Source organism: Sarcophilus harrisii, chromosome 2, assembly GCF_902635505.1.
Source record: "Sarcophilus harrisii chromosome 2, mSarHar1.11, whole genome shotgun sequence".
Classification (NCBI taxonomy): Eukaryota; Metazoa; Chordata; class Mammalia; order Dasyuromorphia; family Dasyuridae; genus Sarcophilus; species Sarcophilus harrisii.
In genome coordinates this window covers 360,772,419-360,795,616 of record NC_045427.1, presented here as the reverse complement: position 1 = coordinate 360,795,616, position 23,198 = coordinate 360,772,419, and the positions used below count along the sequence as shown (strand labels likewise).

Here is a 23,198-nt window from a genome sequence, read left to right as displayed (position 1 = left end):
TGCATGGGTAAATTTTCAGCATTGACAATTGCAAAACCTTTTGTCTGAATTTTTCCCCTCCTTCCCCCCACTTCCTCCCCCAGATGGCAGGTTGACCAATACATGTTAAATATGTTAAAGTATAAGTTAAATACAATATATGTATACATATCCCTACAATTATTTTGCTGTGCAAAAAGAATCGGACTTTGAAATAGTGTACAATTAACCTGTGAAGGAAATCAAAAATGCAGGGGGACAAAAATAGAGGGATTGGGAATTCTATGTAGTATGAACCAAAGGTTTATTGATTCTGAGCTGATTCTCTTCTTGACACTTGGTATTGGTGTTTTTTTTTTTTTTTTTTTGGTCCACATTCTATCTTTCTAAACTTTATCTTACAGTTTTCCCTTTTCATATAAGCATGTTTAATTCAAGCTGACTTTCTCACTCTCTTTCCCCACCCTCTTTGTTCTCAAATATATTCCTTCCTAACATCCAGGGTCATCTCTGGTCAGCCTGGTCTGAATTTTACCACTGGACCCAAATGGCTCTGGAGAAAGCAAACTGGTGACTTTGCACAGCCCTCCCTCACTTAAATAAAATTCACTTGCATATCATGGCATCACCTCCCTGTTGTTATGATCTTAGAAAATGAAGGACAAACAACAACATGCTATCTTGACACCTACCTTATTTTACAAATCCTAAAATAATATAAAAAAACACATCTAACTAAGCTAGATCTTGGGGAATATATAAAGTTCAGATAAGACATGTACTCTGCCTTCTGGAGTTTGTAATTTAGGGAATGAAACAGACATAGATTAAATAGATTATACATGATATACACATTAGTATTGTCTTACATTGTAGTAATGTATGCCACAGGAAATAGTCCTAAGCTTAGTTAACATTTTCCTCTTAGATTCTCCTCTAGACAGAAATGACTTCTCTCTGTGCTAATATGTCTTAGTATTAAAAATGCCATTTTAATTCACATTGCATTTGTTAGACACATCAGAGCCCTTCTATAAACAAGGATGGATAGCTGGAGTGGATAAATAAGACTGGTGAGGGAATCTAGAGATAGGGGGTTGAATCTTTCTTCTGATCATTATTACCCATATGGTGACAGGTAAATGACTTAACATCTCTGAACCATAGTCTTCACATCAACAAAACAGGGGTAAGGAATTTTTTTGTGATATTTTTTCCAGTCACTTCCATTTCCAAATATATCTCACTCCTCAATCTCCCAACAAGTTATCCCTTGTAACAATAAGAAAGAGAAAAAAAATTCTTTTTTAAAACAAACACATCAGCTGAGTTTGACAATATATTGCAGTATGTTACTCTTAACAATATGCTGCTATTATTTCTTAACTCTTCTATGTAAAGCTTAGTTATAATTACACAGCATTCATTTTCCTTTTTATTTACATTTTTGTAGTTGTGTATATTGTTGTTCTGATTGTTTTTCTTTTTCTTTTTACAGTTTTGTAGTTATTTTTATTTTTATATTTTTATTAAATAACTTTTTATTGACAGAATCTATGCCAGGGTAATTTTTTACAGCATTATCCCTTCTGTTCCGATTTTTCCCCTCCCTCCCTTCGCCCTCTCCCCAAAGATGGCAAGCAGTCCTATACATGTTAAATAGATTACAGTAGATCTTGGATACAATATATGTGTACAGAACCGAACAGTTTTCTTGTTGCTCAGGGAGAATTGGATTTAGAAGGTATAAATAACCTGGGAAGAAGAACAAAAATGCAAGCAGTTTACATTCATTTCCTAGTGTTCTTTCTTTGGGTGTAGCTGCTTCTGTCCATCCTTGATCAATTGAAACTAAGTTAGATCTTGTCTTTGTTGAAGAAATCCACTTCCATCAGAATACATCCTCATACAGTATCGCTGTTGAGGTATATAATGATTTCCTGGTTCTGCTCATTTCATTCAGCATCAGTTCATGTAAGTCTCGCCTGATTGTGTTTTTCTTAACTGCATATGTTCCTATGTCTTCCTATGCTTCTCTGAATTCTTCACGTTCACTTTATGGCACAGTAATATATAATAATCTACTTTGTTTTGAATTCTTTCCTACCATAGAAATGCTGCTATGCATGTTTTGGTTTCTATGGGATCATCCTTTCTATTTTTGACCTTGGGGTATATGCCTAACAGGGATAAAACTTGGACTTTATTGTTGCAAGGGAAATGTTTTGTAAGCTATGAAATGCCATAAAATATGAATTGTTGTGACAGTTATCTATCTTTGTATCTTAAGGACATAAAACCTTGTACAACATAGGTATATAGTGATCCTAAGGATTTTATTAGCCCAGACCATGAAGGTTTGAATGAACAAGGCCACAGATTGCTTCTGTTTTACAGCTATATGAGCCTTGTAGCCTTTATAATATTATTGTAATACAGACATCTCAATAAAGTACTTTTAGCAAATATGAGTAGGAGAACATCACTTTCATCTGGATGTGGGAAATCAGAGGAAGCTTCTTGGAAAAAGTAGGCCTTGGAGGAAGAGGATGATTTTAATAAATGAAGATGAGAAAGTTATAAATCCTCCATAGGAGGATGGCCTATGTGAATGCATGGAGGAGAAAGGGGGAAGAATTATATCAGAAAATGGTTAGTTTATCTAGTGTAGAATGTGTAATCAATCTATCAATCAGTCAGTAAACAAGTATTTTTTAGACACTTATGTTATAGGCACTGAGGACACAAATACAAATAATGAAATATTCCCTGATTGCAAAGAAGCTACATCTTAATGGGAGAGTTAATAAGTATATCTAAATACATATATATATGTATAGTCTAAATATGGAACTAATAAGTAAAATACATGTGTGTCTATGTATATAGACATATGTCTATATACACATATATGTACACATATGTGTATATATAATTAGATTGTGGAGAGCCTTGAACTCATATGCCTGTTCTGGAGAAACAAGAAGTAATTCAGGAGGGGAAAAAAACAAGAACATGAAACTGTCTGGGACTGGCTAATAAAGGACTCAGAAGCAGAAATTAAAAATCTGGATCTTGACCTGGGATATGATAAAAATTTTAAACTTAGCAAACATCTTATTGGGTCCATTGTAGTAGTCTAACAACTATGATAGCTGACTGATGAAATAATAATTTATTGCTGGTATTTCAGTTGTGTTTAGCTCTTTATGACCCCATTTGGGATTTTCTTGGCAAAGATACTGAAGTGGTTTGCCATTTTCGTCTCCAGATCGTTTGACAGATGAGTAAATCGAGTCGAACAAGATTTTTAAGTAACTTGACCAGGGTCACATATAGCTAGTTAGTCCAAACTTGAACTAGAAAATTGAGTCTTCCTCACTTCAGACTTGGCATTCTATCTACTGTGCCACCTAGCTACCCCAAGTAATAATAATAATATAACACTAATTATAGTAATGTACTAATAATTGTATAGTGATAATAGTTACTATAATAGCAACAGCTAGCATTTATGTAGAACTTTAAGTTTTGCAACCCTGTGAGATATATGCTATTCTGAGTCTCATTTTTTAGATAAGGAAATTAACACAGCTAGAGTCTGAATAGGATTTGACCTCAGATCTAGCGCTTCATCCACTGTGCCATCTAGTGGTCAGTCTAGTGCATTTTCTTGTACTTCTCATCTGTTTTCTATCAGAGCTTAAAAGCTACAATCTTTGTTCTTTCCACGCATAGTACCTTACCATGATAATAAATTGAAGACTGGCTTTCATCACTGCTTAGCTTCATCTGCAGGTGTTTATGGAGATACCCCAAAGGGTTCTAGTAATTACTGGCTTCCGTTTAGGCTTAAAAGAGAAAGATGTAGTAGAATAGATGAAGGGACTTAAGTAGCCTGATTTCTGGGTTCAAATACTTTGTAAACCTAATTTGGGTTTCAACCTAAGATTAGTTACTAATGATTTAGAAAAACATGGTGCCTCTTACTTCCAAAGGCCTTTTTATCCATTTAAAAGCTAAAAAATTATCCTAGATCTTAAAATATGAGGTTATCACAGGTATCTTAAAACCTATCAGTTAAATCATTGCTATCACCTGATAGAACAGGGATTTTATTTATTTATTTGACCAGTTTTATTGTATAGACCATTTCTTTCATTATCTACTCAGATTAAGTGTCATCAATACTCCATTGATATTCCCCCCCTCCACTTTACATTATATATGTATTTTAAAATTGTTATTACATAACACTTCCTTAGAGGATGACTGTGGAGGTAGGAAACTTTTAAGATGAAAGGGAATAGGTTATATGCCTTTTTTCTAAGCCTAAATTAAAGTAGATACAATAATATCTGAGAAGCCTAAGGAACCCTTTTGGATAGATCTCCATAACTGCTTGCATCAGGTGGGGCTGAGCAATTTTGCCTGTTTGTCTCCAACTTATTATCATAATAAGATACAAACTGTCATCAGTAGAAAGAACAAAGATTGCTTCTTGAGCTATAGCAGAAGCTATATAAGATGTACCAGAAACTGTACTAGAATTGGTTACTAAATGGCGCAGTGGGCCAAGCTCTGGCTCTGGAGTCAAATCCTGCCTCAGATACTTTATAGTTATATAAAAGTGGGCAAATCAATTTCCTTTTCTGTAAAATGGGAATAATAGTAGCACCTCCCTCAGAGGGTTCTTGTGAAGATCAAATGAGTTAATATTTTTAAGTGCTTTCCAAACCATGAGGTGCTATATAAATGTTAACTACTGTAACATTGAACTGCTACAGTTATTAGACTACTACAAGTACCTAATAGATGTTTACTGTTTTTAATTATCATACTTAGGGTAATTTTCTCCTTCAAAATTTTTTTGTTAGCCAATCCTAAACTATCTCATTTTCTTAATTTTTATCTCCCTCGTAAACTGCCTCTGCTTCTCCAAAACAAACTTATGATTTCAAGGCTCTCCACAATCTAATTCTAGCTTATTTTTTGGCATTATATTTCATACTCAAAAAATGGCTATTTTATGGACATGCATTAAATTAACTTCATATTTAGACTCAACTCTGAGACTAGAGATTGAAATACTTGTTTATTGATTGATGGATTATACATTCTGCCCTAGACAAACCAAACTGCTTACCTATTTCTGATCTAATTTGTCCCTTTTTCATCTCTGTGCATGCACATAGTCCATCCATCCCTTATCCCTGAAATAATACCTTTTTATTTTTTCATTTTCACTTGTTAAATCATCCTCTTCCTTTGAGGCCTACTTCTTTCAGGGAACCTTTTCTGATTCTTCCCCTCCTTTCCAAGCTGAAAGTGATTTTCTCCTATTTGTTCCTAGTACCTTGTTAGAATCTCTTTGTTTCTTTATTGTAAAGCAGGGAAATTGATGTGTCATTCGGAAATTAATTAACTTTCCTTCCAAATTCATTCTTCATTCATCTTCATTTTTTCTTTCAAAAACATTGCTCTCTTTCTAGTCATTTGGGTTCGCATCCTTGATGCTATCTTCAACTCCTAATTTTGATTCACCCTACATATTATTAATTGTTAAATCTTGTTGAATCAGGTCCCATCTCTTGACTCACACAATCATCACTCTAGTTTAGTCCCTTCTTAGCTTTCACCTGCACTATTGGAATAGCTTTATCATTAGTGGCCATGCCACATGTCTCTCTCTCCACCAAAGTACTTTTCCTAAAACACTGATTTGAATGTGTGCTCCTCCACTGTTACCTCTGGGTAACAGCCTTTTTGTACATACTTCCCTTTCCACTACAATCCAGCTCACATGATCTTAGAACAATGCATTTCATCCCTCATCCTACTCTCGTTACCAGGGCTGTCTCAACTGTGTAGAATGCTCTTCTTCCTCAACTCTGACTCTTAGAATCTCTGTTTTCCTTCAAGGTGTGGCTTAAGCACATATTCTATAGGCAACTTTTCCTACTCCTCTACCTCAGTGTGTTTCACCCCAAATTATCATATACTTATTTTGCATATCTTTACATATTCACTTTATCTCAGACTAGATTACAAGTTTTTTATAAGCTAGATTTATAAGGGCAGAAACTCTTTTGCTTTTGTCTTTGTATTTCCAGGATCCAGCACAATGACTGGCACAAATGATGCTTGTTGATTGATTGATCAATCAATGCAGCAGCAAGGCATCAGCCATTTCCAGGAGCCTAGTGTTCCTCTTGTTCACAACCTATGTATAGATAGAATATAAATCCACAAGAACTCAGGACTTTGGGATGCAAATATATTGGTCTATTATATTAAGAAGTGGTTTCCTAGTAAGGAGGACTAGAGAATTGGGTGACATTTCTTTGTATCAAAGCAGATTATCTCAAGGGGGTCTGATTATCTGGATGACTTTCTTTTATGTTTTGCTTATTTACAGGGAAAATCTTGTGCTTTGAGCCTTGTTTGAGGGATGAGCAGAGAAAACTCTGCTTTACAGATTTAGGAGTGGTTGGAGCCTTGACACTTTCATTTGAATTTTTCCTTGTTATCTTTGATGGGCTTTTATGTAGGATATTCTTTCTTACCCATATCATATTTTACTTTGGATCATACTTAATTTTATTTCTTTCCTCTCTCCTTATCCCTCTATATTAGATTAGAAATTCCTCAAGGATCTATGTTGCTTTTTCATTTTGAATCATCAATGCCTTGCACATAGTAGGTCCTTACATTTTTTATGAATAGAATTGAGTTCAAGAACAGGGAATCATTAAAAAGTTATCATTTTTTGCTTTTGGAATGTTTTACAAAGGTGTTGACATGTATTCCAAAGGCAAATGGGGATTATAGATATTTGTTTATACTCGCCATTATTATATAAAAGTTAAGATGGCATCATTCTTTCCCTCAAAGACTCTACAAATAAGATGAGACATAAATAAAGATATAAAAATGTTTTCATCAAATATCTGCCTTTCTTGTTTAGAATAGTATTTAAATGAGTTTGTATTTTTTCAGTACATGGCAATTGACTATTAAGGAAGGTGACCCAGAAACATTTGGGATTTCTAGAGTGATATTAGTTTTGAATTTCATGTGAGTTGTGATGATTATACTTTTTTTTTTTCCTGAGGCAGTTGGGGCTAAGTGACTTGCCCAGGGTCACACAGTTAGGAAGTGTTAAGTTTCTGAGACCAGATTTGAACTCAGGTCCTTCTGACTTCAGGACTGGTGCTCTATTCACTGCACCACCTAGCTGCCTCATGATGATTATTCTTTTTTTTTTTTTTTTTTTTTTTTAAATTATAGCTTTTTATTTACAAGTTATATGCATGGGTAATTTTACAGCATTGACAATTGCCAAACCTTTTGTTGCAATTTTTCCCTTCCTTCCCCCCACCCCCTCCCCCAGATGGCAGGTTGACCAGTTCATGTTAAATATGTTAAAGTATAAATTAAATACAATATAAGTATACATGTCCAGTTATTTTGCTGTACAAAAAGAATCAGACTTTGAAATAGTGTACAATTAGCCTGTGAAGGAAATAAAAAATGCAGACGGACAAAAATAGAGGGATTGGGAATTCTATGTAGTGGTTCATAGTCATCTCCCAGAGTTCTTTCTCTGGGTAAAGCTGGTTTAATTAATTACTGCTCTATTGGAACTGATTTGGTTCATCTCATTGCTGAAAATGGCCACGTTCATCAGAATTGATGTGATGATTATTTTTAATAAATATTTTACAGTGGAAAGGCCTTGCTTGGTTCATTAAGCATTAACTACATAGACATAGATAGCTATTACTCATACAACTAATTTTACACTATATGTAAATTTGTGGTCCTGTGAAAATTTTTCATCACCATGTTTTCTGATAACTTTTTTTTTTTTTTTTTAATAATTTTAGGTATTTTATACTCCTAGGGAAGATTTCAAAAGCTTTTTGGTCCTTCAATGGCTTCCTTGGTAGCTTATGATGACTCTGACTCTGAAACTGAGGTCGACAATTCTAATGGTTCTTGCCAAAAAAAGAGCATCAGAAACCTTGGTCAGCTTTTACCATCTGACATATTAGCTACAAAGTGTGAAAACAACCCACAACCTAGATGCGACAACCTGAATACTGGTTCAGGCATTATCCAGGAATATTCTAGGATATGTGGTCTCCTAGAACCTCAGACAGAGAGAAAAGCTTGGAAGTCTTGTCCAGATCCTAGATGCCAGTGGCCTACCACAGAGGTCCAAGAGAAACCCTACACATTCATCCCTTCAGATTACATCACATCTCCCAACTCTGTATCGTCAGGCAATAGGGAAGTAGCAGGTCTATCTGTTAATAAAATGAGGCCTTCATATGAAGCCTTCAGAGTTCCCAACTCATCTTCCTGTACTTTAATGTCTTTGGAAACCACGGGTCAACATGGAAGCCTTTTGGAAAAAAGAAGACGGGAGAACAAGGATTTTGTTGAAAGAGGAATTAAGCCTTACATCCCCAAAAGACTGAGACAAACACAAACATTAACTGCAGGAACTAATGAGAGAGAGAAATCTGAGCAACAAAACCAGAAAACGGATTGTCCATCCTTGTTGGAAGGATGCCCTATGAGAAAATGCACAGCTATAGTAATTTCTGACTTTATTAAGCCATATTTAGAAGCAGAGTATAAATCAACAGCAATTCCAAAGAAGTCAGTCTTTCAGATGTCTGAGCATGAAGGACCAGTCAACAGTGTCCAGTGGTGTCCAGTTTTACAATACAGTCACATGCTTCTTTCAGCTTCTATGGATAAAACTTTCAAGGTAACATTCCTTAATTTAAAAAAAAAAGTCTTATAAGATTTAATTCATTATTGTTTAAATACTTCTTGTATTCAAGGTTCTGCATTTGGCCTTATGGGAAATAGAGAGAGGCAGTAGGAGGTAGTGCAAAGAACTTGGAATTTGGCATTAGAAGATCTAATGCTGGTTCAGGTTCTGCCATTTGCCACCTTTGTGACTGTGGGCAAATGATTTTCACAGACCGAGCTTCAATTTCTTAATCTGTAAAATGGAGATGATGATTCTAATAATTCCTTTCTGGCAGAGTTACTGTCAGGAAAACACTATGCAAATATTAAAGTGTTGCATAAATATGAGTTGTTATTATATAAAGATTAATAAGACATGAGTGTTCTCTCAAGGGTCTAATAGTGCTTTAGAGTGGGACTGTGGAGGAGAAGACTAGCACACAAATCTATATGTATATGTCAGGGTATATGAGAGAGATATGAATAGTTTATAGAACTTTCAGGGTTCATAAGAGAGAGGAAGCTCTTCTGGTTATGGAAATTAGAATTCCACTTAGGAGGCAGCTGGATCTTAAAAAATATTTTAGTTAGTGGAGATGTTGAACAGAGGGAATGCCTTCTGGTAGAGTATGACAAGGGTGAGTATGAAGCATGTTTGTCAAATAACAGGTAAACTGGTCATGTGTAAAGGAGATTTTCAAAATAGTCAATGAATATTTGTTAAGTGCTTACTATGTGGCAGTTATTGAATTAAGCTCTGAATTGTCAAATCCCTTAAAACAAAACAAATCCCCCTCTCCCTCAAATTCAAACTCCATAGTCCTTGCCCTCAAGGATTTCACATTTTAATGATGGAGACAACATATGAATATCTAGATAATACTAGGCATATCCAGAGTTTATGAAGGTAATCTGAGAAGGGAGTGCCTTAGAAATTGGGGGAACCAAGAAAGGCTTTCTTTAGAAGGTGGAAGTTGAACTGAGTCCTGAGGGAAGCCAGAGAAGTTAAGAGGTGGAAATCCTTTGATTTCTAGATCATTCTAGGCCTTGTGGCCAGCCAGTGTGGAGATAGTTTTTCACATTAAAGAAACTTGTTGCTGGCATATAGTAATAAGGGATAAGAAGGCAGGTGTCATGAAAGACAAATTCACAAAGGTAGACTGAGGTACATTTTTTCTGAGCAAGATAATGTTTTACTAACAGGGGTATTACCTACCAGCAGAATGAGTGAATGGCTGCCTCATTTTAGCCAAAGAACCCTAGTAGGACACTTCCCCTTTTATAGTTTTTGGGAGGTACAAAATAAAGAACAAAACAGGGTAGGTAAGTAAAAAATACAATTGGGTATAGAATTGGCATGGGGTTGGGGACAACATGTTTGGTTGCATAGTTGTGGTGTGGGGCAAAGTTGATTGGCCAGAAGTTGGGAATGAGGAGCTAGCAATAATCCTTTCTTTTCTATCTGTGAAAAGGTTTTTTGTTTGGCAAAATTAGACATAGTGAGTCAGACTTTTTGGGATAGCAAATTAGACATTTTTGAAGGATGGGTTGGTAGTGTAAAGATACTAGACCAGATTCCCTCAAGTCTACCTGTATCCCTTAAGAACAATGAATTTTGTTGAGGTAAGACTAGAACAGTGAATAATAGAAGAATTTGATTTCTAAACTTAATTCATTATAGGACAACAGAATTTCTGCAACTAAATTCAGAGACAAAGAGCCATGGCTTTAGTAGTTATGGAACAAAATCAGTTAATTGCAAAATAGGATTAATTTAAAAAGTACAGAATCAATTTAGTCTTCTCATAGGAAAGGCTGGAAGGAGCCAAGTTATGAAGAACTTTTATGTCAGGTAGAAGAGTTTATATTTGGTCTTGGAAGTAATAAGGAACCACTGGAGCATCTTGAGCAGAGGGTGACATAATTAGATCTAAGCTTTAGAAAGATAACCTTTACTTTTGGGGAGTGATTTGGAGTGGGGAGAGATTTGGGAAGGAAGACCAGACAGTGGGATATTGCAAAAATCCAGAAAAGAGATGATGAACTCTTGAGCCAACTGTTTAGATGTGGAGAAGAGGGGATATGTTCTAGAGATGTTGTGAAGGAAGAAATTATAGGACTTTGCAACGGACTGGATATGTGGGATGAACGAGAGGTTGAAGAAGTTAATAACATGTAACTAGCTTAGTCAAGAGACTAGGGCTAGGAATCATCTGCATAGAAATAAATGTTGAATCTAATGGAGCTGATAAGATTGGCAATGAGCTAGTAAAGAAGAAGGCCTAGTACAGAGCTGTGTGTGATTATCTGTCAGAGGAGTTGACATGGATGAAGAACCAGCAAAGGAAATTGAAAAAGAATAGTTAGAAAAGATAGGAGGAAAAGCAGGAAAGAATAATGTTATGAAAATCTAGAAGAAACAAAAGCCAGGAGGAGAAGGGGATCAATAGTGTTAAATGCTACAGATAGATTAAGGTGGATCAGGATTAAGAAAAGGTCATTTTGGTAATCTAGAATGACCAAACATGTTAATCAATAGGAGAATTTTAAAATTTATTTTGCTAAAATTTCTTTTATATATAATACAAATATACTTTAAATACTAGTAATTGTGAGTAGAAATTATACTTTTGGTTTGAAATAAAAATTTTCATCCTATTATCTCTAGCATATGTAAATAACTTGAAATCTGATGTATGGCTGAGAGGATATATACAGAAGGTATGATAGGAACCTAAAGACATGAAAAAGTTTGGAGTACCCCTCTGGATACTTAGCTAGCAAATCAGTTGTGGGACGAATAGAAGGTTTGTCTTGCTGCAGGAAGGACCTGATTGGGATTATATGACACAAATTTGTAGCATGCCAAACCAACTTGGTATGGCGATTTTCTCTAGCTCCCCTAGCCTGTGAATAGGAACAAAGGATATAAATGGTGGAATAATTCAAGAATGGGGTTTGGCAAGGTAGGACAGGACAAGAAAGCCAGGGATTTGGATGTAGAATTGAATTGATTTCCCAAGAAATCAAGGGAGAAAGAGTATAACCAGGTCAGGGGATATAGTCTGGGGAAGAACAGAGGAAATTGAGGGAATGGAGACCACAATGAGGATGAAGAATAGGATTAGAAGTCATTTATTAGATCATTCATAAGGAAAGATGGAATGATAAAAGATTGTGATCAAAGGAATTTCAGAGTTCACGAACATAGAGGTGGGGAAGAAAGATTGTGAGTCAGGCACTGAACTCATTGAAGTAGGAAGAAGAGTGTTCTAGGATAAAGATAATAGCCACAAAGATTTAGATTGGCTGTTAAACTGGATGGCATAAGCCTCTAAGAAAGAAAGGTTGCTTAGTCAAAGTAGTTGAGATAGGACTGCAGATGGCAGTTGGGAGCAAGGAATATTCCAGTTACATCATAACCAGTTTCTTGAGAGGGAGTTATTACTAAATAAACATGTAGCCAATAATAAAAAGAATAGGGATGTTTTGAGATGCCCCATATCTCAGCAAATATTAGGAGATGGAAAGAGTGAAGAAGAAAGAGATTTTGCATTAAAGGAAATTTATTAATTATAGAGCATGCACTCCAGAGTGTGGGCAAATCTGGAGTGGAACCTTGGGAGGTTATGACCTGAAGGAATTTTGAATTGAGGATGGGAACTAGGATTGTATGTCAGGCATTGAACTGCTGGGTTTCAGGATCACTGATGATGGAGTGAATATAATGAAATGGGAGTTTGCTAATCATTGAGCAGGTAGGGTATCATCATTGTTGCTCTGGGTCAAGTGAGGTGACTTTTTCAGTTGTTCATTTTCTTGACTTTTATGATTTTCCTTCTTTAAAGTTTCATTGATATTTTTTAATGTGAAAGAAAATACATGAGATTTTTCTACTAGTAGAAATCTCCCTTGTCACATAGAGAAACAATTAAGCTAAACCAACTGATACAGCCATTGCAGTCACTACTAGTGACATACTGCAGGCTACTAAAACTCGGTGTGCAGTGTGCAGTTTTTATTGCTTTGAGTCACCTGTAATTTGTAAGCTTTGCCTTTTGCTCTGTTCCATGTGATACTTACCAGTGTCATCAGAAGAATACTGGTCTTATCAAGGTGATGTGTGTGTGTGTGTGTGTGTGTGTGTGTGTGTGTTATTAATTAGGAATCTTTGAAAGGGCTGTGTCAAGCTCACTTTCCCAAGTCCAAGCCAGTTGTGATGTCTGTTTGAGAGAAAATGCAAATGAATGAATGGCCATTTATCCAACTGCATACCTTAATCTGGATTACAGGTATTCACTAGACACTTGGTGTTTACTCTAGTATTTTTTAGGCTATTTTGAATGTTGATCAGAACATTTGAATGTTCTGATCTTGATCAGAAGTCCTTTAATATCTCAGGATTTGATGCAACAGGGACAAAGTAATTTATATAAATATAAGTATTTGGAGGACTTTACTATCTATAGGGAATCCCTTTTTCCAGGCATAACCTAATAGATAACATTAATATAATGCTTTAAGGTTTATGAAGTATTTTACAAATACTATCTAATTTTATTTTCACAATAATGCTGGTAGGCAGGTGCTATTGTTATCCCCATTTTACAGATAAGGAAACTGAGGTAGACATAGATTAAGTGACTCGAATCACACAGTGTTTGAGACTGAATTTGAACTCAAGTCTTCTTGAATCCAGGCTCAGTACTACATGCAACTGTGCCACCTACCTAGCTTTTGCCCCATTCTGTGATGGTATGGAACATCTTTATGCTGCTTCACTTGATATCAATAATCAAGGATAGTTGAAATTAAAGTTACCTCTGTGGTTGCATCTATCAAGGAATCTTTTAAAAATAAGTTTTCATTTATGTCTTCTCTTTTATCTCCAGTGTCCCTTCTCCTTTCCTTCCCAGAGAGTTATGCTGTATAACAAATGGTGTTTTTTAAAAGGGAAAAAAATCAGTGCCCCTGATGGAAAAATTGTACTTTGTAACATTTGTGGACCTCCCCTCTCTAAGAAGGAGTGGGTTGGGGGTGTCCTTTTGTATCTTCATTTGAGTCATACTTCTCTCAAGGATTCTTAAATAATAATGATATATACATAGAAGATTCGTTTTTGGAAGAGAGCCTTTAAAGTTGCTTTGTGTTCCATTGAGTCAGGTCCTTTTTTTCTCTAATCACACACAGTTGGGATCTGGTATTTGTTATAATTTTCAGTTAGTTTAGAATTATGAAGCTGTTTTCTGTAGAAAGTTTATGAAAGCTTGACTGTTCCCCCTCTGTCTGTTCTCCCTCTCTCCCCTTCTTTGTCTGTCTGTCTTTCAGACATACACAAACACATTTCCTCCCCTCTCCCTTCCCCAACTACCTTTGATATACTGCATGGAATAATTTCACATTTATTAGAAAGAAAGTAGACATAGTCATCAGTAGTTTTTTAATTTAAATTTTTTGTTATTATAAACTTGACAAATAACAACAAACATTTCCACACAAAAAGAGAATGGTATATGAAGTTAGAAATCTATATTATGTTCAACCTGCTTCCTTTTTAAAAGTCTCTAATAAATTCAACACATTGCTTCCAAAGCTTTTCTGCTTGTTTGTCTCCCTGAATCTTCCAAATGTTCTCTTCTTTTCTTTCTTTTAAATGCTTCATTTTTTTTCTTTCCATTTTTTGGTGTCACTGTCAATATCTCCTCTCTCTTCCTCCTCCCCACTTTTTTTTCTTTTAATTCCTTTTTTATACTCTGGTTTCTGAAGATGAACTTTCTTGTGATTGTTTCTTTCTTGACCTTACCCTCCCACATAAACACCTTTTTCCTCTCTCCCAGTCCATTTCCCTTTTGAGTTTAATATATTCTACAATTAACTGTCTCTGTCTCACTGCCTCTCTATGTCTCTGTCTCTATTTATCTGTCTCTGTTGCTATTTTTCTCATCCTTCTTCATGTAGTTGAAGTAAAAGTGAGATTCAAGTGATGTCCATTCTCCCTCCACCTCTTTCACTATGTTTATACTATCTTTGTTACACACTTCATTTATGAGAAATGAGTTCTACTCCTTTTTTCCTAATTCCTGATTTATTCTTTTCCCTTCTCTTTTGTTTCATCTTTTAAGATCATCAAAATAGAACCAAGCCCTCCTGGGCCCTCGGTCATATTAAATACCCCTATGACTCTTGAATTCATTAGCTCTCTGAAGGTATACTTTTTTCCCTCCCTTTATTGGAATATAAATACTTTTATCATTTAGTCTAGGGATGCTTGTCCTTTTTTAAAAGTGATTTTTAAAAAAGTGTTATATACCTTTTGGGCAATCTGGTGAAACCTATGAACCCTCAGGATAATGTTTTTGAATGCATAGAATTACAAAGAAAATCCGGTATTTTGAAATGCTGTTATCAAAGTGTTTAAAAAAAAGTTCTTCCTATGTTAAGAATTCCTGAATTTTAGCACCTTCTGAGTGCTCCAATATATTTAATTTTTTAGGTGTAATTCTTCCTATGTGGAATGGCCACTCCACTGTAATGTCTCATATTTTTCATTTGGGCCTATGAAAACCTATTTACTCTCTGGGCTGACCTCATTACTAACTAACCTTTACATTGGCAGTCTGGGTTCCTGGAGAAGGACTACCACCATGTAATCAAAATTTAAAGCTTTAAGGTAATTATTTTGTAAGGAATGTGCTTGTGTTACATACTATTTTAGCCTCCACCATTTTGTTTCTATTAATATCAATTAGGTACTCACAATTATGATGGTTTTAGATCTGAAACATAAACCCTTTGCTTAGCAACAAGGTAGAAAAAAGGAATGATATCAGAAGTTTTCTTACATTTGGCAAACATTTGAATAATGTGATATATCATAATCCACAGAGAAACCTGAGTCGTACTCATTAATTTACTCTGTATCTGAGAGGATAATCAAAAATCAGGTAGAGAAGTATATGAGGAAGGAAAACCCATGTGCTCTGATTAACTTAATTCTGGGCTGCAAGATTTGATGTCATTGTTCAATTCAGGTAGATCTATACACATGAAGCTGTTTCTTATTTAACTACTTGTCTATTTATCCTTGCTTCTCTGTCTGGGTAAATTCTTTTTTCTTTTAGACTTCCTTCCTTTCTTCCTCCCAATTCTTATGTTACTTGTCATTTCTTTTTTTTTTTTTTCCTCTTTATTTCTTCCTTGGGACTAACCCATTTTCCTGCCTCTGAGGCTCTGCTAGTATTTGTTTTATAGCCACTCTTTTTTTGGGCTAGCCTCTTGTGCTTCTTCTCTTGATCCTTACTATTTCTTCCTAGTGTCTGGTATCTTCTAGTTATTAATATTGTCAATCTTAGTTCTTAATTTGGCGTTTTGACCATAAGCCAGACTCTGTCTTCTCCCATACTCTTGGATGTGTTATCAGACTTTGTTTGGACCTTAACTCAATTTTCTGGACTTTTACTTCTGTAGTATATTTGTACTCAAAGTACTGGCAGGTTTTTGGCCCCTCAGGTCATCTGGGGTCAGTGTACCGTGAATATCAGGGCCCTCTAAAGCCATTTAAGTCAGATGACTGTGGACTTTTTGGCCTACTAGCATCAACCCAGTGAGATTGCAGATTGTTTTTACCTCAGATCTTTGCCTGTTTCTGACCTTGTTGGAGATTTTTCAACTGAATGCTTAGCTCCTGACTTGGAACATATCACTATGGACTTCATTGTGTTCTGTTGGGTCTCTAATTAATCAGAATACTCCTGGGCCTTTTTTTTAAATTTGTGTTTATTCTGCTTTATTTATCAGAGAGGTCTTAAACTTTTGTTTCTGGCTATCTTTTTATGAAGTTTTGGTCTGGATAAAGGAGTTTTTTTTTTTTTCTTTGAAAATCTTGATCATGATTTCATTTCATGCTCTTTTCAGACCTTTCCTGGCTTATATGTCTGAGTATTGGGCTCCTTTATGACCTTTTACAGTACCATTTTTACTGGAAATCAGGGAAAAGTTGCTAATGACTTCTCCATAGCCTTTTTTGAGATATTTTCCATTCTTTTGGTGTCTTCCCTTTTTTTGACATTTGAGTGTCTTGAAAACTTTTTTTAACCTTCATTACAGATTTCTTCTTAGTGTATTTAGCTGTACCTGTTCTTCCTTCTTATATTTTCCTAAGTGCTATTCCTTCTTCCTCATTTCATCAGGTAATGAGGTGTTAGAGGGCAAATGTGATGTTTGCCTTGACATGATTTAAAAAATGGATTACTTTAGAAATAGCTTACAAATATTTAGTATTTTATCCCTGTTATCCATCCAATTTCATCAGTAAATGGTCTTGGTTTGCTCTGGCCTAGTTTGGTCAACTGCCAAGTTTTCTGAGCTTTTCACCTTCATTGCTTGCTATCATTTTGTGAGATATTATTGTGATAACATTTTGTGCATTAAAATAGTAAATTTAGATGGTGAGGGAGATTAGAAACCTCATTATATGTTTATTGATGAAGAAACTGAGCTGGGCTTTTTTTTTTTTAACATGTATTTATTATCACATAGTAAATCTAGTATTGGACATGTAAAATATCTTCCTATTTTAAGAGATTTCAGTATCTTAAATATCGGATTTATTCCATGTGAGGCTGCTTTCACTTATATGTATCCTGCTTTTCCCTCCTTCCTCTTTCTTCTCCTCATTGTATCTTAGCAGATGTCTTTGAGTTGCTGTTCCTGATGTAAAATAATGGCCAAACTTATGGTGATTGAGCCTGTCTGCATTTAGATAGACTGGTCTATGTATGGCAGATCCACATTTTATAAATGGTCCTTACTTGAAATTTCAGCTTTTATTGATTTTCTAAAGCCTTTGAACCTAGATTCACCCCCATGCTATGATGAGCTATCAACAGAGAATGTTAGTGGAAGATTTCCCCCTTTTTTGATATTGCAAAACAGCAAATTAATGAATAAGACATTTGTACAGGGTTAAAAGGTGACACCCTATGGTCATAATTAAGTGGACAAGTTGAGTAAAGGAATATTTTTTTCAGTCTTAATTATTTGAATTATTGTCAGTAAGTCATCTCTTGGATAATCAGAATTTTATTACTACTGGCTTATAGCCAGATTTCTAAATCTGACAGTTATAATTTTCATTATTAACATAATATGTTAAATTTTTATAGTTCAGAAAGCTTTTTTCACTACTAGATGAGGTAGATATTGTCTGATTAGCACCTTTTTTTTTCTTTTTTTTTTTTTACAGATGAGGAGGTTTTAGATATAACTAACTTGTTTAATGGTCTATAGTTTATTTTGGAGCCTAGACTTGTATTTAGATAATCTGATTCCATTATCATTAAAAACACTGTAAGTTATAATAAACAGTCTAAAAAGATCCATAAGACACAGTTCTCCTACACTTTTACAATTGACAATCACAAGAGCCAGCTGATTGATGAGCCAGAGTAGTTGAAAGAAGAAAAGAGATTAGATGTTTCCGAAGAGATGTTTAAATCCATCTTCTGTCATTAGTTCTGGCAAATTACTCCTTGCTTTACTTCCATCTATTAAGTTTGTCATGTAGTCCCATGGAATGAATTATCCTGTAGACCTTCCACTGCTATTTAAATGCCAGGTATTATTATTGTTGTTGTTATTATGCTTGTAGACATAATTGTAGAACTTGTTCTAGTAGGATTATGGTGTCCTTGAACTGTGTTTCCTGAACTGATGTTCTCATTTTTTTGGTTATAACAAGACATATGGTAATTTTCCTATGAAGAGTTGTTCTGACTGGATGTGATGAATGCTTGTAATCCCCACTACTGGGGGAAATCAAGGCAGGTGGATTAATTGAATTTGGGAGTTCTCAGCTGGAGTAGGCTAAATCCAGTTAGGTGTATATGTTTTGTCCAGGTCATCTTTGGTGAGCCCCCGGTGTGGGTGACCACCAGGCTGCCCAAAGAGAGATACAAATCAGAAGCAGTAGATCAGAGTTTCAGTTCTGTTCAGTAATGGGATAGACCCATGAGTAATTGATGCACTTCCAACCAGGATGAGGTAAGGAAATGTTTTATAGTTGTGTTTATATAGTTCCTGGATTTGTCTTGGCAGTAGATTCCCAAGTATTTTATATTGTCTACAGTTATTTTAAATGAAGTTTCTCTTTCTTTCTCTTGCTGCTGGACTTTTTGAGTATTATATAGGAATACTGATGATTTTTTGTGTATTTTGTATGCTGCAAGTTTGCTAAAATTGTTAATTTCAAGTAGTTTTTTAGTTGATTCGCTAAGATTTTCTTTTTATTTGTATACTTTTTTCTTTTTAATTTTCAACTTTTTATTTTCATAAAATTTTGATTTCTATTTTTTCTCTCTTCCTGCTTCTCTTCCCTTCTCTCTCCCTAAAACAGCAAACACTTGTATGTGTACAATCATATTAAACACATTTCCATATTAGTTATGTTGTAAAAGAAGAATCAGAACAAAAGGGAAAAACCATGAAAAAAAAATACAACAATCCCAAAGTGAAATCTGTATTCAGACTCCATAGTTTTTTCTCTGGATGTAGATAGCATTTTCCTTCATGAGTTTTTTGAAATTGTCTTAGATCATTGTATTGCTAAGAAGAACTAAGAATCAAAATTTATCATTGTACAAAATTGCTGTTACTCCTGATTCTGCTCATTTCATTAGTATCATTTCATTTCCAGATGAAAATCTTTCCAAATTTTTCTGAAATCTACCTACTCATCATTTCTTAAAACAAACAAACAAAAGACTATAGTATTCCATTACATTCATATACACAATTTGTTTAGCCATTCCCCAATTTATGGTCATCTCCTCAATTTTCAATTCCTTGATACCACAAAGAAAGCTGCTATAAACATTTTCATACATAGTTCTTTTTCCCTTTTTTAATAATTTCTTTGGGATACTGATCTAGTAGTAGTATTGCTAGATCAAAGGTTATACAGAGTTTATCCCTTTTTGGGCATAGTTCCAAATTTGTCTCCAGAATGTTGGACTAGTTTACAACTCCACCAACAATGCATTAGTATTCTAGTTTTTCCATATCCTCTCCAATATTTGTCCTTTTCCTTTTCTATCATATTAGCCAATCTGATTGGTGAGAGGCAGTAACTCAGAGTTCTTTTAATTCATATTTTTCTAATAAATAGTGATTTAGAGTATTTTTTTATACTATATAGATAATTTTAATTTCTTCATCTGAAAAGTTCCTGTTGATATCCTTTGACAATTTACCAATTGGGGAATGACTTGTATTCTTATAAATTTGACACCGTTCTCTTATGTGTTTGGGAAATGTGGTCTTTATCAGAAACACTGGATATAAAAATTGTTTCCTGTGAAGACCGGGTATTTTAAAATCAGCCGGAGTCAGGAATTCAGGTTAGGGGAAAATCGTCAATCTTTATTCTTAGTGAAGAAAGATTGGAGGTGGAAGAGAATGGGCAATAGCAATGTGTGCAGCTGAGTCAAGAAGCTAGCTAGACCAGCAGCCACACGACCAGCAGCTACGAGCATAGAACCCAGGCCAATCTCTCCCAGCCTCTCTTCCTGTCCCTCTGCCTCCACCCACCAAAATCATCATTTCCTATACAACACATCAGGACTTGCACAGAGAGTGGGCGGGGGCCATTCTTTATCCAAGCATGTATATTAATATAGTATAGTCCAATTACTATTTAGCCTCACATGCTTGGGACCTCAGTGCATCAACTCAAGCCTCAGCCCATTACATCCCGCTTTCTTTTGTTTTAGAACACAGGTGGTCATGCCATCCCTGACTCCTCAGGGCGGTCAGAGCCCCCAAGGGGAGGTGATCACAGCCTCCCTGACTTCTCAGGAAAGGCAGTGAAAGCATCGAAAAGGAGGTGATCACGACCCCCCTGACTTCTCAGGAAGGGAGGTGAAAGCACTAAAAAGGAGATGATCACGCCCTCCCTGACATCTCAGGAAGGGAGATGAAAAGCACCAAAGGGAAGTGGGGGTTGCTAGCGGGTTTCTGTGCTGAAGGATCTTATTATGCACAAACCCATCAGCATGGGAGGTATTACACAAGCACATAGCAATAACGCAGAGGCTATTAGGGATGACCCTCTCCTCAGTCAGGGCAGGCTCGATGTGGTGTAACAAACATGAATTGTACACAAAAGTAGTGGAATAACAAACAATATAGATCAACATGGTGTTGTAAAAGATCACCAGAAGTCCTAGAAGGAGGGTATGTAAACAATAGTCACGCATACACCTTCTTCAGCAGCCAAGAGATAGTCCAAAACCAATCTATTGTCCATTGCTTCACATGTCGGGGAATCCAATGATCCCCGTGTTTTTGAAGTCCTGCAAAAGTCCTTTTATGTGTTAGGGAATCCAATGATTCCAGCAGTTTCCTAGCTTCCTGCTTCCTTTCTAATCTTTATTGCATTGGCTTTGTTTGTGTAAAGTCTTTTTAATTTAATGTAATCAAAATTATCCATTTTGCATTTCATGTTTCATAGAACATCGACTTCTACTTGCTCACTTCTAATTTTGTGTTTGCAGGGGTAGCTTTGTTTATTCTTTTCAGGAAACAATCTGGCTTCCCAGAGTTTGCCTTCTGAACTGGGACTAGAAGATGTTCCCTGATCTGCTTCTCTACTGAGCCAGGACTGAGATTTTAGTTGCTGATTTGCTGTGATTAAACCCTCTCACCAGCTTTCCCAGAGTCTGTCTAACCTGGACTGAACACTCTTTTTACCCCACGCAGTGAGACTGTCCTTTCTTGAAGTTTTTTTCAGTCTATCTTGAGCTTTAGAGAGGTTTCATTCCTTTAGACTCTGTTCAGAGGCTTGGTTCATGTGGTTTTCAAGGGAAGTTCTCTTTCTGGGAAATTTAAAAGGGGATAACATTAATCTTAAGCTCCTTGATACTACTTCACTTGTAGTCCACAGTTTTACAAGAAGGGTGGGTTTATTCATCATAAACATAACACCATTGTCACTTACAGTACTACATTCGGCTGAGCAACTAGTAAGGTTGCTATAGGCCCTCTGCCCGCTATCTCACAGTCAAGGCTCACCATCTTATTGTTCTGACTCATTTCTGGTCCAGGTGGGAGGGTTTGGACAAATAGAAGATATTAGAAGCCACTCTGGGATTCTGACAGGAGATCAAAATGCCATAACTGATGGTCTTCCATAAAGGAAAGTTGTAGGTGTCAATCAAGGTACTATTGTTATTTTCTTATAGAAGGACTTTTTAATTCCTTTCCTTTAGATCCAGTGAAAAAGATGGAATTTGTGTTGACTTTTCAAGCTAAGGTCCTTCCTTTATTTAGGATTTCAGAATGTCCAGATCTAGATGTCCAGTCTGGGACTTGCTTCTGCTTGAGAAGATTTGTTGCTGCTGTCACCACCGACTTGCAGTTGCTCTCAGTTGCCTTCTTTGGGGGACCATAGACCCTGAAGCCCAAGTTAAGAATCATGGTTGACATTAAGGTAGGCTGGGAAGAAAAGTGACCAGGAAGTAGCCAGACAACTTTTAAACAGAAATTTTTGACTAAAGGCCAGAGATCTATATCTGCATAGATATTACAGAATAATCTCACTGGTGGTCCCTGTAGAGCCTAGAAAAGACTGGAGCTGGAGGTGGATTGTAAGTGTTTCAAATGACTCAGATTGTACCTGAGTTGTTTATATTTTTACTAAAAATGATCATGAACCTTTTAAAAATTGATGTAGTAATATGTCTTGAATGCATGTTTCTCTCTGACCACTGGATGGCACCATTAGATCAAGAATGAAGGGTCTCACTCATTGCATAGAATCTAGACTTCATAATTGAGAGACCTGGGGCCCATGAATTTGTTTTTGTGGTATTTAGATAACTGTATTTTGATATAGTTTCTTTTGTAATCTTGTGTATTTTATATATTTAAAAATATTATTCTGAGGAGTCCATAGGCTTCATCTGATCACCAAAAAGGTTATCTGTCACAAAACCCCCTGATCTTCATTTATAGTTTAACCACTTCCTTTATAGAAGAAGAAATTGAGGACCAGGGAGAGGAAATTATTTTGCTTTAGTTCTCATGCCTAGAGTTAGTTCACCATTCTAAGTTTTTGATCACATTTTTTTTTTTTTTACCCTCGAAAAAAATTGCTTTCTCTCATGCTCAGATACCCAAATGGATCTTTGATCTCATTAATTTGGGAATTCCTTTCAGTGATGCAGATTGAAATTTGGTTATACCTCTCCATCCTTTGCAACTCTTTTTCACAAATCCCCCTAAATTTGTTTCAGAGCTTATCCATTGTATTGGAGGCCTATTTTATTTTTTTCCCTGAAATTGTGAGGTTATCAGGGGAACTATCTATTCATCATATATTAACACTACTTTCTTTTCTTATTAAATCTTTTCAGGGTAACGACTTTTACTTATGTTTTTTGAAATTCTTCAAT

The 23,198-nt window shown here is 35.6% G+C and overlaps 1 protein-coding gene across 2 annotated transcripts in view; it reads left to right on the top strand.

The window, feature by feature from the left end:
- Positions 1-23,198, top strand: part of WDR25 (WD repeat domain 25) — a 249,026-nt gene that overhangs the window by 16,294 nt on the left and 209,534 nt on the right. For both annotated transcript variants that reach the window (XM_003756555.4, XM_031953249.1), the window contains one exon: positions 7,869-8,761. In XM_003756555.4, the coding sequence (XP_003756603.2) occupies positions 7,916-8,761 (846 nt within the window). In that variant the 5' untranslated portion in view covers positions 7,869-7,915. The remainder of the gene's footprint in view (positions 1-7,868; positions 8,762-23,198) is intronic.